The sequence below is a fragment of the Trachypithecus francoisi genome, unplaced genomic scaffold (assembly GCF_009764315.1).
Source record: "Trachypithecus francoisi isolate TF-2019V2 unplaced genomic scaffold, Tfra_2.0 Lachesis_group21, whole genome shotgun sequence".
NCBI lineage: Eukaryota > Metazoa > Chordata > Mammalia > Primates > Cercopithecidae > Trachypithecus > Trachypithecus francoisi.
In genome coordinates this window covers 27,908,348-27,924,997 of record NW_022681467.1, presented here as the reverse complement: position 1 = coordinate 27,924,997, position 16,650 = coordinate 27,908,348, and the positions used below count along the sequence as shown (strand labels likewise).

Here is a 16,650-nt window from a genome sequence, read left to right as displayed (position 1 = left end):
CAAAGGTTAGTCCCTAGTGCCTGCTGTGGCTCCCTCACCCATCCGGTAAAGGGTCCTTACCATCGTTTTCACCACTCACAGTGCTGGCTTCATTAGACCCACAGCTCTCCACATCAGCCGTGTCCTCTGGCTCCTCTCCCTCCACTGTAGCCGGATGGCGGGACCACTGCAGGGCATCCTTCTGTGATAGCAAGGTACAACTTAGGTGAACAAAGCTCTACAAATTCTTAAAGCAAGACAGTCATTCCTAAATGTGTATGCTTTTGAAAAATAGGGATTTAGAATACTGACAAGTTCCTAACCCTTTCTGACCTTTTTCTCAACACATTCTTTTCATAACTATATCATCAATAAAGTTAGATACACTTTTGCATTCAAACATTCATTAAACATTTACAGGGTGCCTCCTATAAGCTATACTATGTTGGTTCTGGGGAGGGTGGAGTGCTAAGGAGCAAGAATCAGGGCCCGGCTCTCAAGGAGCTCAAATAAGTAGGGGGTGTGTGTGTCAATTAAACTGATTACAATACAAAGTACAGTACATAGATGAATATGGAGAGCAGTGGCAGCCCACAAGAGGGGGTACCTAACTTCAATGAGTTGAGCGAAAGATGGCATGGAGGTGAATAACGATCAGGGAAGTAACACTTCCAAAAGGATGTGTTACTTAAGCTGGGTTTTAAAATAAATTAGCAACTAGACAGACAGGCTGGCAGTAGGGAGATTGTAGGAAGTTCTAGATAGTGGGATGAGCAAATGTGAAAGAATATTCCAAACTCAGGGAAACTAGAGGGGTGGGGAACTAGGGTGTGGGGAACTCAATAGGTAGGATGCTAGAGAGGGCAGATGGTAAGACCCATGTGCAGGGATCAAGAATTTGATTGATCTGGAGTCACTGAAGGATATTAACTAGGGGAATGATTTGGGTTTTTGGAATTTCATCTAGCAATCACAGGAAGCCTGGAGGCAGGAAGAAGAGTTAGACATTACGACAGATATCCACTGAAAAATGCCAAAGATCTAAACCAAAGATTGTGGCCACAGGGTTAGGGTGTAGAGGAGAACTCCATCCCAAATTTCACCTCCTAAGAAAAGCTTCCTCCAATAGACTATATACAGACTCAGAATTAAACTCTACCCATTCCCAAGAACTTCGGAGCTATCTCACACCTCAAAACTACAAAGAGTATGGATGAATACTGGCAGTTGGAGACAAGAAGAAGGTAAGTTGGGGCAGAGGAGGAGAATGTCTTCTTTGAATAAAAGTATGTAAAGAAAGATTTGATAAAGTCATGATTCTGCTAAGAAGGCACCATAAATTTAAAAGCAGTGCCCACAACAATCTAGCTCATCAATTTCATGGGTCTCTTGATCCACTACATTGAAGTTTCATCAATTTATTTTCATTAGTTTTAGCCAAACATCATGTATCTTAGAGTTTAAAAACAAGAAATTTTAAGGTATTTCCTTCAAGGAATACTACCACAGGTAGCCATTTAAAAAAAAGCTGTAGAGCATTTAATGACAAGAGAGACGATGATACAGCAAGCTAATTAGGCAGTTAAATTCATACAGTATGATTCTATTATCTTTTTTAAAAAATGAAAATTTGTCTGAATATGTTTGTACAGAAAAATGCAAGAGAAATTCTTGCTAAGGTGTTGACCACCACCATCTCTAGGTGGCAGTTTTTTTTTTTTTTTCGAGACAGTCTCGCTCTGTCACCCAGGCCGGAGTGCAGCGGCATGATCTCAGCTCACTGCAACCTCTGCCTCCTGGGTTCAAGCAATTTTCCTGCCTCAGCCTCCTGAGTAGCTGGGATTACAGGCGGCTGTCACCATGACCAACTAATTTTTGTAGTTTTAGTAGATACGGGGTTTCGCCATGTTGGTCAGGATGGTCTTGAACTCCTGACCTCAGCTGTTCCACCCACCTCGGCCTCCCAAAGTGCCGGGATTACAGATGTGAGCCACCTTACCTAGCCTAGGTGGTAGAGTTTTATTAAGTGCTTTATATTTTTTTCAATTGTGGGTATTTTCTACTATTAACGTGTATTGTTTTCTGTGATCAAGAAAATAACAATGAAAAAGAAAAATCAGCCAGGCGCGGTCGCTCAAACCTGTAACCCCAGCACTTTGGGAGGCCGAGGCGGGCGGATCACGAGGTGAGGAGATCGAGACCATCCTGGTTAACACAGTGAAACCCCGTCTCTACTAAAAAATACAAAAAACTAGCCGGGCGAGGCGCCTATAGTCCCAGCTACTCGGGAGGCTGAGGCAGGAGAATGGCGTAAACCTGGGAGGCAGAGCTTGCAGTGAGCTGAGATCCGGCCACTGCACTCCAGCCTGGGCGACAGAGCCAGACTCCGTCTCCAAAAAAAAAAAGAAAAAGAAAAATCAGGTGCATCTAGCTTTACCAAGAGCTAAATCAAAATTTCTTTCCTCTAAGTCCTAGAGTCTGGGGAAACCAAGTACTGTTTACAAATCTCATTAATTAAACAAACAAGAATAGGGCCTGCTTGTCTGCAATTCCAACTACCCAGAAGTTTCTAAAGCCATGCATTTTCAGTAAAAAAGCAATGAGGAAAACAAAACTTTTAATAGCAATATTTGCTATTCTAATATTGCATAATTTTTATTATACAGACAGGGTCTTGGTCTGTTGCCCAGGCTGGTCTCAAAGTCCTGGGCTTGGCCGGGCGCAGTGGCTCACACCTGTAATTCTAGCACTTTGGGAGGCCAAGGCAGGCAGATCACTTGAGGTCAGGAGTTCGAGACCAGCCTGACCAACATAATGAAACCCTGACTCTACTTAAATACAAAAATTAGCTGGGTGTGGTGCACGTGCCTGTATTCCCAACTACTCGGGAGGCTGTGGCAGGAGGATCGCCCGGGACGTGCAGGTGGCAGTGAGCCAAGATCTTGCCATTACACTGCAGCCTGGGCAACAGGGTGAAACTCCATCTCAAAAAAATAATAATAAATAAATACAAATGCTGGGTATGGTGGCTCACACCTGTAATCCAGCACTTTGGGAGGCTGAGATGGGCGGACCATCTGAGGTTGGGAGTTCGAGACCAGCCTCGCCAACATGGTGAAACCCCCTCTCTACTAAATATACACACAAAAAAATTAGCTGGGCCTGGTGGCACACATCTGTAATCCCAACTACTCGGGAAGCTGAGGCACAAGAACCGCTTGAACCTGGGAGGTGGAGGTTGCAGTGAGCTGAGATCATGCCATTGCACTTCAGCCAGGGCGACAGAGTGAGACTCTGTCTCAGAAAATAAAAAATGTAAAAAAAAAAAAAAAGACTCAAAATTCTACACTCAAGCGATCCTCCCGCCTCAGCCTCCCAAAGCGCTAGGATTACAGGCCAATTCTACAATTAGCCACATCCAGCCAATTCTGCATTTGTAAAAGATCATTAATCTTTTCATACAAACTGTGTAAGTTTGACATAATTGACTTTTCATACATTAACCCTATATGTATGACAAAAACGAAATGGGTTACTGAAAATAACAGGTGCCAGAAAACATGCCCTAGGATTCAAGATTTTAACATTTTACAAGAATAATTTCCATCATGAAGCTTTTTAAAAATTAATAATGGGTGATCTTTCACTGAATCCTACATATAAAAAATTCTATAGGCGGGGCACGGTGGCTCATGCCTGTAATCCCAGCACTTTGGGAGGCCAGGCCAAGGCAGGTAGATCACAAGGTCAGGAGTTCGAGACCAGCCTGGCCAACATGGTGAAACCCTGTCTCTACTAAAAATAAAAAAATTAGCCAGGCATGGTGGTGAATGCTTGTAATCCCAGCTACTCGGGAGGCCGAGGCACAAGAATCACTTCAACCTGAAAGGCAGAGGTTGCAGTGAATCGAGATCATGCCATTGCACTCCAGCCTGGGAGACAGTGCAAGACTCTGTCTTAAAAAAAAAAAAGGCCGGGCGCGGTGGCTCAAGCCTGTAATCCCAGCACTTTGGGAGGCCGAGACGGGCGGATCACGAGGTCAGGAGATCGAGACCATCCTGGCGAACACGGTGAAACCCCGTCTCTACTAAAAATACAAAAAACTAGCCGGGCGAGGTGGCGGGCGCCTGTAGTCCCAGCTACTCGGGAGGCTGAGGCAGGAGAATGGCGTAAACCCGGGAGGCGGAGCTTGCAGTGAGCTGAGATCCGGCCACTGCACTCCAGCCTGGGCGACAGAGCAAGACTCCGTCTCAACAAAAAAAAAAAAAAAAATAAAAATAAAAATAAAAAAAAAAAAAATAAAATAAAAAAAAAAAAAAAAAAGCCGGGTGCGGTGGCTCAAGCCTGTAATCCCAGCACTTTGGGAGGCCGAGATGGGCGGATCACAAGGTCAGGAGATCGAGACCATCCTGGCTAATATGGTGAAACCCCGTCTGTACTAAAAATACAAAAAACTAGCCGGGCGAGGTGGCGGGCGCCTGTAGTCCCAGCTACTCGGGAGGCTGAGGCAGGAGAATGGCGTAAACCCGGGAGGCGGAGCTTGCAGTGAGCTGAGATCCGGCCACTGCACTCCAGCCTGGGCGACAGAGCAAGACTCCGTCTCAACAAAAAAAAAAATAAAAATAAAAATAAAAATAAAAAAAAAATAAATAAATAAAAATAAAAAAAAAAAAAGCCGGGTGCGGTGGCTCAAGCCTGTAATCCCAGCACTTTGGGAGGCCGAGATGGGCGGATCACAAGGTCAGGAGATCGAGACCATCCTGGCTAATATGGTGAAACCCCGTCTGTACTAAAAAATACAAAAAACTAGCCGGGCAAGGTGGCGGGCGCCTGTAGTCCCAGCTACTCGGGAGGCTGAGGCAGGAGAATGGCGTAAACCCGGGAGGCGGAGCTTGCAGTGAGCTGAGATCCGGCCACTGCACTCCAGCCTGGGCGACAGAGCAAGACTCCGTCTCAACAAAAAAAAAAATAAAAATAAAAATAAAAATAAAAAAAAAATAAAAAAAAAAAAAAAAAAAAAAAAGCCGGGTGCGGTGGCTCAAGCCTGTAATCCCAGCACTTTGGGAGGCCGAGACGGGCGGATCACAAGGTCAGGAGATCGAGACCATCCTGGCTAATATGGTGAAACCCCGTCTGTACTAAAAAATACAAAAAACTAGCCGGGCAAGGTGGCGGGCGCCTGTAGTCCCAGCTACTCGGGAGGCTGAGGCAGGAGAATGGCGTGAACCCGGGAGGCGGAGCTTGCAGTGAGCTGAGATCCAGCCACTGCACTACAGCCTGGGCAACAGAGCGAGACTCCGTCTCAAAAAAAAAAAAAAAAAAAAAAAAAGAACCAATCCTTTACCACACACAGTTACCATGAGAGGGAGAGTGTGAGATGGGAAGTGTGAAGACAATTAAGATCTACTCTCAGCAAATTTTAAGACACTGAGATATTTGAATGTGAACTGCATACCAGATGGTAGTGCCACATTAATGTTCAATTTTCTGAGTGTGATAACTGTATTGTGCTTATGTAGGAGAATGCCCTTGGATCAATGTATACTTCCTCATATCCTTCCCCTACTTTTTTAAAATTAAAGTTTAATTTAAACACAGTGAAATGCACAGATCTCAGGTGTACCATTTAATGAGTTCTAACAAATGCATATCAAGATATAGAACATTTCCAACACCCCCAAAAGCTTCCTTGTGCCCCTTCCTAGTCAACCCCCATTTGAAACCACCCCCTCACCCTACTAAGGCAATCATTGTTCTGACTTCTGTCTCCATAACATACTTTTGCCTGTTCTTGGTCTTCATGTAAATGGACTCAAACATAAACTCTTTTGTGTCTGGCTTCTTTCACTCAGCCTGTTTATGATATTCATCTACGTTGTTGCATGCATCAGTAGTTCATTATTTGTTATTACAGAGTAATATTCTCATATATGACCATTTATATATTCTCTCTTGATGGACATTTGGTTTATTTCCAGGCTTTGGCTATTATGAATAAAGCTACTATGAATATTCTTATACACTTTTTGTAGACATGTTTTCATTTCTCCTGAATAAGTAGGAGAATTGCCGAGTCACAAGATGGATGAAAGCTAACTTTATTAAAAAAAAAGTATACTCCCAACAGTACTTGATGAGAGTTCCAGTTGATCCAAATCCTCACCATTATTTGAAGCTGGCAGTCTTATTTTAGCCATTCTAGTGGGAGTATAATGGTACCTCATTGTGGTTTTAATTTTAATTCAGAGTGCTAGAATTCAATGATTTTAATGTTAATTTGCCTAATGTCTCAAGATGTTGAGCACTTTTTTTGAAGATTTTTTTAAAAATTTTACTTTATGTTCTGGGATACATGTGCAGAACGTGCAGGTTTGTTACATAGGTATACATGTGCCATGTTGGTTTGCTGCACCTATTAACCCGTCATCTAGGTTTTAAGCCCTGCATGCATTAGGTATCTGTCCTAATGCTCTCCCTCCCCTTTCCCCCAACTCCCCGACAGACCCCGGTGTGTGATGTTCCCTCCCTGTGTCCATGTGTTCTCACTGTTCAACCCCCACTTATGAGTGAAAACATGGGGTGTTTGGTTTTCTGTTCCAGTGTTAGTTTGCTGAGGATGATGGTTTCCAGCTTCATTCATGTCCCTGCAAAGGACATGAACTCATTCTTTTTATGGCTGCATGAGAATTTTTTAATGTGCTTATTGGCCATATTCATATCTTCCTCTTTAAGTATCTGTTCAAGTCTTTCACCCATTTTTTTTTGAGTTGTCTTTTAAAAACTGTTGTTGTAGGAATTCTTTATTTTGAACCTTTTGATACTGATGAGTATATATTACTTTTACAAATACATTTTGAACATTTTTATATGGAAAGAAATTCAATTTTACAGGAAAGCTGCAAGAGCTTTTCATTCTACTTTTGCAAGAGTAAAACAGTACAAAGAAGACTTGCTTTTTATACTTTTTACTCACATTCATCTATTAATACAAATAAGTGTTTCTAAAATGCATAAAGTATACTGGTTTGGCAAGGTAACTAGAAAAGAAGCTAATGATAAAAAAAAATAAACCATCAGTAATAAGTAAACCAAAATAAAAAGTTCTCCCACAGGTCAGATGTCTCAAAAAATACAACACACTACGAATGTAACAAATCTGAGCAAAGGAGAGCTAACATTTAAACTGATAAAAAGTTTAAACTGCCCAAGATTAGATTCTGAAGCAAAAATAAATAAATAAAATAAGCAAAATGTCAGTTATGACTTTCCTTATATCTTTCCTGAGCAAATATAAATACTATCTCTTAGGAGAAGGCTGACAAAAACTGAGAATATACCAACCATTCAACAGAATACTAGAATTCCTTTCAATGCATAATAGAAAGAAACAAGGGATTAGAAGAGATAAGAATGTCATAATTTCCAGAGAGCATAATTATTTACATTAAAGATCCAAGAGACTCAGACCTAGTAAGAGATTTTGGCCACACTGTGACATTTGAGATCATATAAAAAAAAAAAAAAGAAAGAAAAAGAAATATCAAGTGATACTAACATCACCACTTAACATCATCAATTAGAAAATCTATCCATCGGCCGGGCGCAGTGGCTCATGCCTGTAATCCCAGCACTTTGGAAGGCTGAGATGGGTGGATAACCTGAGGTCAGGAGTTCAAGACCAGCCTGGCCAACATGGTGAAACCCCCATCTCCACTAAAAATACAAAAATTAGCCCGGCGTGGTAGCACACGCCTGTAATCCCAGCCACTTGGGAGGTGGAGGCAGGAGAATCACTTGAACTGGGAGATGGAGGTTGCAGTGAGCTGACATGGTGCCACTGCATTCCAGCCTGGGCAACAAGAGCGAAACACCGTCTCAAAAAAAAAAGAAAGAAAGAAAAAAAAAAAGAAAATATATCCATTTGCCAGGGTTGAAGAAAAAATAAAATATAATTTATAACAAAAAAGAACATGTTACCCAGGGATAAATTCCACAAAAGAAATATAATCATTTTATGAAGAAAACATAAAACTTTATCAAGAAAGGTTTAAAATCTTAAAAAGGTCAGGCGTGTTGGCTACGCTTGTAATCCCAGCACTTTGGGAAGCCGAGGAAGGAGGATCACTTGAGCCCAGGAGTTCAAGACCAACATGAGCAACGTAAGGAGACCCCCGCCTCTACAAAAAAATCCAAAAATTAGCTGGACATGGTGATGTGCACCTGTAGTCCCAGCTACTCAGAAGGCTGAGGTGGAAGGACTGCTTGAGCCCAGGAGTTTGAGGCTGCAGTGAGCTATGATCGCACCACTGCACTCCAGCCTGACAGACTGTCTCAAAAAAACAAAAACAAGACCCTATCTCAAAAAAACAAAAACAAATCCTAAATAAATGGAGAACTATACCATGTTCTCGATTAAGAAGATTTTATATCATAAAGATGTCAATTTGGCCAGGCGTGGTGGCTCAAGCCTGTAATCCCAGCACTTTGGGAGGCTGAGGTGGGCAGACCACAACGTCAGGAGTTCGAGACCAGCCTGACCAACATAGTGAAACCCCGTCTCTACTAAAAATACAAAAATTAGCCAGACGTAGTGGCGCGCACCTGTAATCCTAGCTACTCAAGAGGCTAAGGCAGGAGAGTCGCTTGAACCCGAGAGGTGGAGGTTACGGTAGGCCAAGATCGCACCACTGCACTCAGCTCACCGCACTCTCCACCTCCTGGGTTCAAGCAATTCTCCTGCCTCAGCCTTCCGAGTAGCTGGGGTTACAGGCGCCCGCCACTATGCCCAGTTAATTTTTTGTATTTTTAGTAGAGACGGGGTTTCACCACGTTGGCCAGGCTGGTCTCGAACTCCTGACCTCGTGATTCACCCTCCTCGGCCTTCCCAAAGTGCTGGGATTACAGACATGAGCCATCGTGCCTGGCAAATTTTTGTATTTTTTGTAGAGATGGGTTTTTTGCCATATTGCCCAGGCTGGTCTTGAACTCCTGAGCACAAGCAATCCACCCTCCTGGGCCTCTAGTGCTGGGATTACAGGTGTGAGCCACCACACCCGGCCTAAAACAAAAGATTCTGATCAAAATTTGTTTTGTTTTTTTTTTTTTTAAAAAAAAAACCTACACATACATATTGAAGTGTATAGAAAGTTTACAGATCCAAAGTCAAAATGCAACTTTGGAAAACTGTGGCTAAAATGGTCCACTAATGATGTTTTAATTTTCTCATGAAAATCCTAAAGAAGAATTAAAACTAATAAAGCAATCTCCACGCACGCTTGAGAAAAGGCTTCACCATTTAAATAAAATACTTAACATAAAAAGGTTCTACTGAATGTGAAATCCATTTGCATTATCAAAAGCAATTTCAATATTATAGCTGTCAACGAAAGAAAAGGAAGAGCTGTTATTTAAAAAATGAACACATTCTTGGAATATAGTTTAAAGAAATTGTCTGAGTTCTTATTAATAATAAGAAAGGAATTTCTATCAACCAGAAATAAATTCTTGTAAGTTGCCACCCACAGCTGCAAGTAAAGTTTCTAGCTAATGGTGACCACAGGCTCACAATCCCTCATCTGAAATCTTTGAGTCTAGATGTGTTGTAGAATTTAGAATTTCTTGAATTTTAGAATGCTAATATATGCATATATTGTACATTATCACCACCAGCAACCCATAATCAAACACATTAATTAAAAAAAAAATGTAGACAAGGACCAAGTGAAATAAAATAGGCTAACCTAGCCCTCTAAATCTACATCAGAGCTTTGACACAAAATAAGTTTGGACAGGTCAGGTTTTACCACTAAATCAGTCAAGGGGAAAAAAAATTCAGTTCTCATAACATTTTGGATTTCAGAATTGTTAATCAGGGACTATAGATTTGTATCAGACATCTGAAGAGTTCATCATTAAACACAAGGAAATACATACAGACTTTGTAAGCATAAAACGATGTCATGATCATAACAAAGCACGTTTCTCAAAACTTTTTAAAAAGATTTGTAAGTTTTATAATTCTATTTTTCTCATCACAATTACAAAATGCAAAGAAAATGCAACGAAATCATTTCACCAATCCCCATAGAAAGAGCCTCCAGGTCACTTCCATTTTACCCAAGTATACCATATGAAAAGGTAAGGGAATAGTCCCTTAGAGAAATTCTCACACGTTTGTACATGCAGACTAAGGATGAGTGTTCTGCAGTGTTTATAACAGAGATTAGAAAACAGTGAAAAATGTACATATTCATAACAGGAGACTGCATAAATAAAATGTAGCTATATTGATATGGTACACTATTAAACATTAAAGAGAATAAAATACACCTATATAAACAAACACAACACATACCTCAATATGAATACAATATGAATAGGAGGATGCATATTAAATTAATGATAGCAGTTGCTACTGAGAAGAACAGGGGCAGCAGGCCAGGGTGGCAGGTGGGGACAGAGGGGGTGGAGTTTGGCATAAAAGCCAACGGCATTTCCCACTTTCTCTGTACAAAGGCTTGAGCTTCCATATTTAAACATGGCAAAATAGAAGTTGCTTAAGGGGTATAAAATAACAGTTAAATAGAAGGAATAAGTTCTAATATTCAATAGTAGAGCAGGAAAATTATAGTAAACAATAATTTACTATATATTTCAAAATTTCTAGAAAAGAAGAATTTTAATGTTCCCAACACAAAGAAAAATGTCTATGCACTGCATACAGGTATCAAAATATCACCTGTACCCCCAAAATACATAAAACGATTATATCTCAATTTTCAAAACTTGTAGCGTACTGCACTGTATCTACAAATCAAATTGGGAAGAAATGACATCTTTACAATATAGAATCTTCTTAAGAACACGGTATAGCTGTTCTCCATTTATTTGGGATTTGTTTTATTTTGGTTTTTCTTTTTTCTTAATTTTTTTATTTTGTTTTCTTTTGTTTAATGTTATTTGGGGGGTTGTGGATAAACATGGCAACATGAACACATACTTCTTTGCATCCTCCTAAAGGTTCACTAGAATGGATATAAGGGAATAGTAAAAGTATACATGCATAAATACAAAGAGTAAGGGAAAGGAAAAAGGCAACAGATGAAGGATGTCAACAGAAATCTGAAAGATGGAGAGCAGGAAGATAAGAAGTAACTGACTCAGCAAAGAAGGAAAGATGAAGTTTACAGCTGCAGAGGGAAAAGCCACAAAAAATAACCCAGTGCTTCAAAAGCCCAGAGCAGGCAGGGAAGTGGGAGGCACCAGGAACCACTGCAGACAAGAGTTGAGAGGCAGTGGCTGAGAACAGGACAACTGTTCAAACTCTGAATAAGAAGTCAGACCCCCTCAGGTCTCCTTCCTGTCCCTAAACAGTAAGGCAATACCCTTCTCCCGCTCCAAAGGAAAACAGATTTATATTCTGATTAAATCAAACCAGAGAGGTTCTGGAATAGAAGACCAGAGGCACAGCTCAAGGGATGGGGGATGGAGTGAGATGTCACACTCTAAATAAGACCACTAAGTCAAAGACCACATAGAAAATCGTGACGCAGGCTGGGCATGGTGGCTCACACCTGTAATCCCAGCACTTTGGGCAGGAAGATCACCTGAGGTCAGGAGTTCAAGACCAGCCTGGCCAACATGGCAAAACCCCATATCTAATAAAAATACAAAAATTAGCCAGGGGCTAGGCGCGGTGGCTCAAGCCTGTAATCCCAGCACTTTGGGAGGCCGAGACGGGTGGATCACGAGGTCAGGAGATCGAGACCATTCTGGCTAACACCGTGAAACCCCGTCTCTACTAAAAAATACAAAAAACTAGCCGGGCGAGGTGGTGGGCGCCTGTAGTCCCAGCTACTCGGGAGGCTGAGGCAGGAGAATGGCGTAAACCCGGGAGGCGGAGCTTGCCGTGAGCTGAGATCCGGCCACTGCACTCCAGCCTGGGCGATAGAGCGAGACTCCGTCTCAAAAAAAAAAAAAAAAAAAATTAGCCAGGGGTGATGGCAGGCACCTGTAATCCCAGCTACTAGGGAGGCTGAGGCTGGAGAACTGTTTGAACCCAGGAGGTGGAGGTTGTGATGGCGCCACTGCACTCCAGCCTGGGTGGCAAGAGCTAAACTCCATCTCAAAAAACAAAACAAAACACCACCACCACACATCAGAAAATCGTGAGGCCACTACCTTCCCTCCCCACCTTGGCTCTCAAAGCGCCCCAAATAGTGGTAGTACTATGACCCCAACCCTCAGCCTACTCTCATATAGATGGCAAGAGATGAAAGGATTTCTCCTCCTGGAAAAAGTGACCAGCCTAGGAGAAAACACCTTCAGAAATGGATAACACGAGGATCCCCTAAAAGCATCTAGGTCCCCACTCTCTATCACAGCCAATAAATACTGCTCACAAACACAGGATCCATCAGTTTGCTCACTGTTGAGTGACCTATCAAGAACCACCAGCTATTTAAGCACATTGTTATGTGAAAGACAACCACAATAAATAGAAGGAGAACTGAAAGGAAACAAAGATAAATAAAATTTCACAGTAAATGTTCTCAAAGAGCCCCAAAACAAACAGAGAGTGCTTTTTTTTTTCTTTAATAAGATATGGGGTCTTGCTATATTGCCCAGGCTAGACTCAAACTCCTGGGCAACATAGCAATTCTCCCACCTTGGCCTCTCCAGTAGTCAGGACTACAGACAAGTACTACAGGTTAGCCAGAATTTTTTTTTTTTTTTTTAAATAAAGCAACATTAAAGAACATGAACAATCTGCTAGAAATTAAAAATGAGATGCCAAAACAACAGATTATCTCCGAGAGAACTAATCAAAAAAAAAAAAAGAAAAGAAAAAAGAAAAAGAAACTCCGTTAAGTCCTACATCCAACAAATAGAAGGTCCAGAGGAAGAAAGTCAAAAGACAGAAATAATATAAGAAATTTTCCCAAAATGAGAAGAGTCCAGTTTCCAAGTTTAATAAGGCAAAATACTCAGCATAATGAATGAAGAAGACCCATTCCACAGCATTATCATGAAATCTCAAAACACAGGAGAGAAACAGATCCTAAAATCTTCCAGTCAGAAAGAACACATGATAACCAGAAATCACAATGGCATGTTTCTCAAAAGCAGCTTTGAAGAATGTAGTAAGAGTAACATCTGGAATTCTGAGCCCAACCAGTAATTCAGTATGGAACACAGAATAAAGACATGTAAGGCCTCAATTTACCTCCTAGGCACCTGTTCTCAAGAAGCAACTCTAGGTGAACTTGCTCTACGTAAATGTATTGTGTAGAGAATGCACACACAACTGAAGGAGTAACAATAAATGAGATTTGTGTGAGATCTAGGAAAGGCAGGACATAACACAGGAGAAAGTGAAGAGAATTCCTGAGGTACATAAAAGTAAAGTCTGAGGAAAACAGCCACATGCATGTCAAAAGAGTAACCAACAGGCCCCAGTTTGCCCGGGAGCTTCCATTTTTAGCACTGAAAGTCCTACACCCTGGGAAATCCCTCAATCCTGGGCAAACCAGGATAGCTGGTCACCTTACACCACAAACGGTCCATGTGGAGAGCAGGAAAAAAGATGGCTCCAGGACCAAACATTCAGAAAGAAGAATGAAATCGATATGTTAAACACATCAAGAATTGTATAGCTGTTAACAGCACTGGGTTTCACCTTTTGTTTGTAATCCATTTTGTTTTTATTTCCCATCTTTGTTATTTTATCTACATATTGAAGTATGTGAAATATAACATGGTTACAAATCAAAACTATATAAAAGGTTATACTCAGAGTAAGTTACACTGCTCCCCACCATCCCTTCCGTTTCCATCCCCCTCCAACTCTCCATTCCATTCCTACTAGTCCCCTAACCAACCTCATTGTTTCCGGTTTATTCTTCTTCAGTTTCTTTTTGTACAAATGATAATATACACATCTATTTTATTTCTACCTCATCCTTCAACAACAACAACAAAATCTGCATGCCTCAGAGTATTTTGCACTTCAATTTTTCATTTAACAACATATTCTGGAAATCACTCTATGGTTTCATAGAAAACTTCCTCATTTTCTTCTCAGCTGCATGATACTCCATGATGTTGATGTATCAAAGTTTATATAATCACTCCCTTATGTACCACCAGCATTTAGATAGCTTTTAATATTCTGCAACTACAAATACTACTGCCTTGAATAACCAAATGGAAACAATGGGTCAAAAGGTAGATGCAAATATAATTTTGTTAACAGTATCAAATTTCCCCCCCCCCCCAAAAAAAGTATCAACTTGTTTCTTGACCTGGGGACAGTGGCTCACGCCTGTAATCTTAGCACTTTGGAAGGCCAAGGCTGGAGGATCACTTGAGCCCAGGAGTTCAAGATAAGCCTAGGCAACATAGTGAGATCCCCATGCCTGAAAAAAAAAAAAAATTAGCCGGACATGATGCATATACCTGTAGTCCCAGCTACTCGGGAGGCTGATGTGAGTTACGATGCCACCACTGCCCTCCAGCCTGGGAGACAGAGTGAGACCTGTTTCAAAAAAAAAATCATTTCTTTTCTTAAGGGTAGTGCAACAGTGCTTGTTTTCCCACAGCACTGAAAAGAGGAAGTGGTTGTGATACATTTAAAATTTTTACTGACATATACTTAAAGTGAATAACATAACCACCCTGAAGGGGCACAAGGATAGATCTAACCCAAGTAATTCTTCAAGTATTTTGACTACGTATCCTTAGGCTAAAAACCTAAATGAACTATAAACAAATACTGAGTTCTAGATAGATTTGTTTTTCCACAGTGGAATGGGTTAACAATTATAAAACTAAGTGTTTGTACTAAAACTGAGCAAGTAGGTAGATACAAAGCACATAATAGAAGCCAGATTGCTCAATGTTGGAGTAGCAAGACATATATAGAAGGGTAAAGTTAGAATGAAACTCCCAGTAAGAGATTGATTGCAAGGTATTAGTATGAATACTATATTTACCTACAGACAGACAAATAGAGAAACAGGGATAGATGTATACATGCATACCATTCTTTTTTTTTTTTTTTTTTGAGACGGAGTCTCGCTTTGTCGCCCGGGCTGGAGTGCAGTGGCCGGATCTCAGCTCACTGCAAGCTCCGCCTCCCGGGTTTACGCCATTCTCCTGCCTCAGCCTCCCGAGTAGCTGGGACTACAGGCGCCCGCCACCTTGCCCAGCTAATTTTTTTTATTTTTTGGTAGAGACAGGGTTTCACCGGGTTAGCCAGGATGGTCTCGATCTCCTGACCCCGTGATCCGCCCATCTCGGCCTCCCAAAGTGCTGGGATTACAGGCTTGAGCCACCGCGCCTGGCCCATGCATACCATTCTAAGCTAAAAGAAACCAGAGCTCCCCAGGAAAATGGATAATTCCAGAAGTGGGGCTGGGAAAATACAAGCTAAACCCAGAACATCGTGCTGGGTCAGAAAGCAGGTAAGTAAAGAAGTGTTCAGGAATGAGGAGGACACATTAAAAGGACACAAAAGTTGGAGTACATGCAATTCCACTGGCCAAATCAGAGAAAATTTGTACATTAAAAATGATAGTGCCGGGCGCGGTGGCTCAAGCCTGTAATCCCAGCATTTTGGGAGGCCGAGACGGGCGGATCACGAGGTCAGGAGATCAAGACCATCCTGGCTAACACGGTGAAATCCCGTCTCTACTAAAAAATACAAAAAAACTAGCCGGGCGAGGTGGTGGGCGCCTGTAGTCCCAGCTACTCGGGAGACTGAGGCAGGAGAATGGCGTAAACCCGGGAGGCGGAGCTTGCAGTGAGCCGAGATCCGGCCACTGCACTCCAGCCTGGGCGACAGAGCGAGACTCCATCTCAAAAAAAAAAAAAAGATTACAACTCAATAATAAAATAAGAATCCATGGGTAGGGCTGGGCATGATGGCTCATGCCTACAATCTCAGCACTTTGGGAGGCCAAAGCGGGTGGATAACTTGAGGTCAAGCGTTTGAGACCAGCCTGGCCAACATGGTGAAACTCCATCTCCACTAAAATTATAAAAATTACCCGGGTATGGTGGCACAAACCTATAATCCCAGCTACTCGTGAGGCTGAGGCAGGAGAATCACTTCAACCCAGGCGGCAGAGGCTGCGGTAAGCCAAGATCGCATCACTACATTCCAGCCTGGGCAACAAAGTGAGTCTTCATATTTAAAAAAAAAAAAAAGAAGAATCCATGGCTGGGCACTGTGGCTCACGCCTGTAATCCCAGCACTTTGGGAGGCCAAGGCGGGTGGATCGCTTGAGGCTAGAAGTTGGAGACCAGCCTGGCAAACATGGTGAAACCCCATCTCTACTAAAAAGACAAAAATTAGCTGGGCATGGTGGCAGGCGCCTGTAATCCCAGCTACTCGGGAAGCTGAGGAGGATGAATCACTTGAACCCGGGAGACAGAGGTTGCAGTGAGCCGAGATTGTGCCACTACATTCCAGCCTGGGCAACAGAGTACATGAGACTCTGTCTCAAAAAAAAAAAAGAAAGAAAGAAAGAAAGAAACCATAAATTCACAATGAATAAACAAATGGGGGGAGAAATTAAAGCTCTCCTTTACTGAAGAATCACAACTAATAGATGTCAGATAAATGGCGGAACTTAAAAAAAAATCACCACTTGACAACTCTCAGAGCAC

General features: G+C 41.8%; 1 protein-coding gene across 1 annotated transcript in view; it reads right to left on the bottom strand.

Moving 5' to 3' along the window:
- Positions 1-16,650, bottom strand: part of ASXL1 (ASXL transcriptional regulator 1) — a 79,312-nt gene that overhangs the window by 10,945 nt on the left and 51,717 nt on the right. The window contains 1 exon segment of the mRNA XM_033186085.1: positions 61-181. Within this exon segment, the coding sequence (XP_033041976.1) occupies positions 61-181 (121 nt within the window).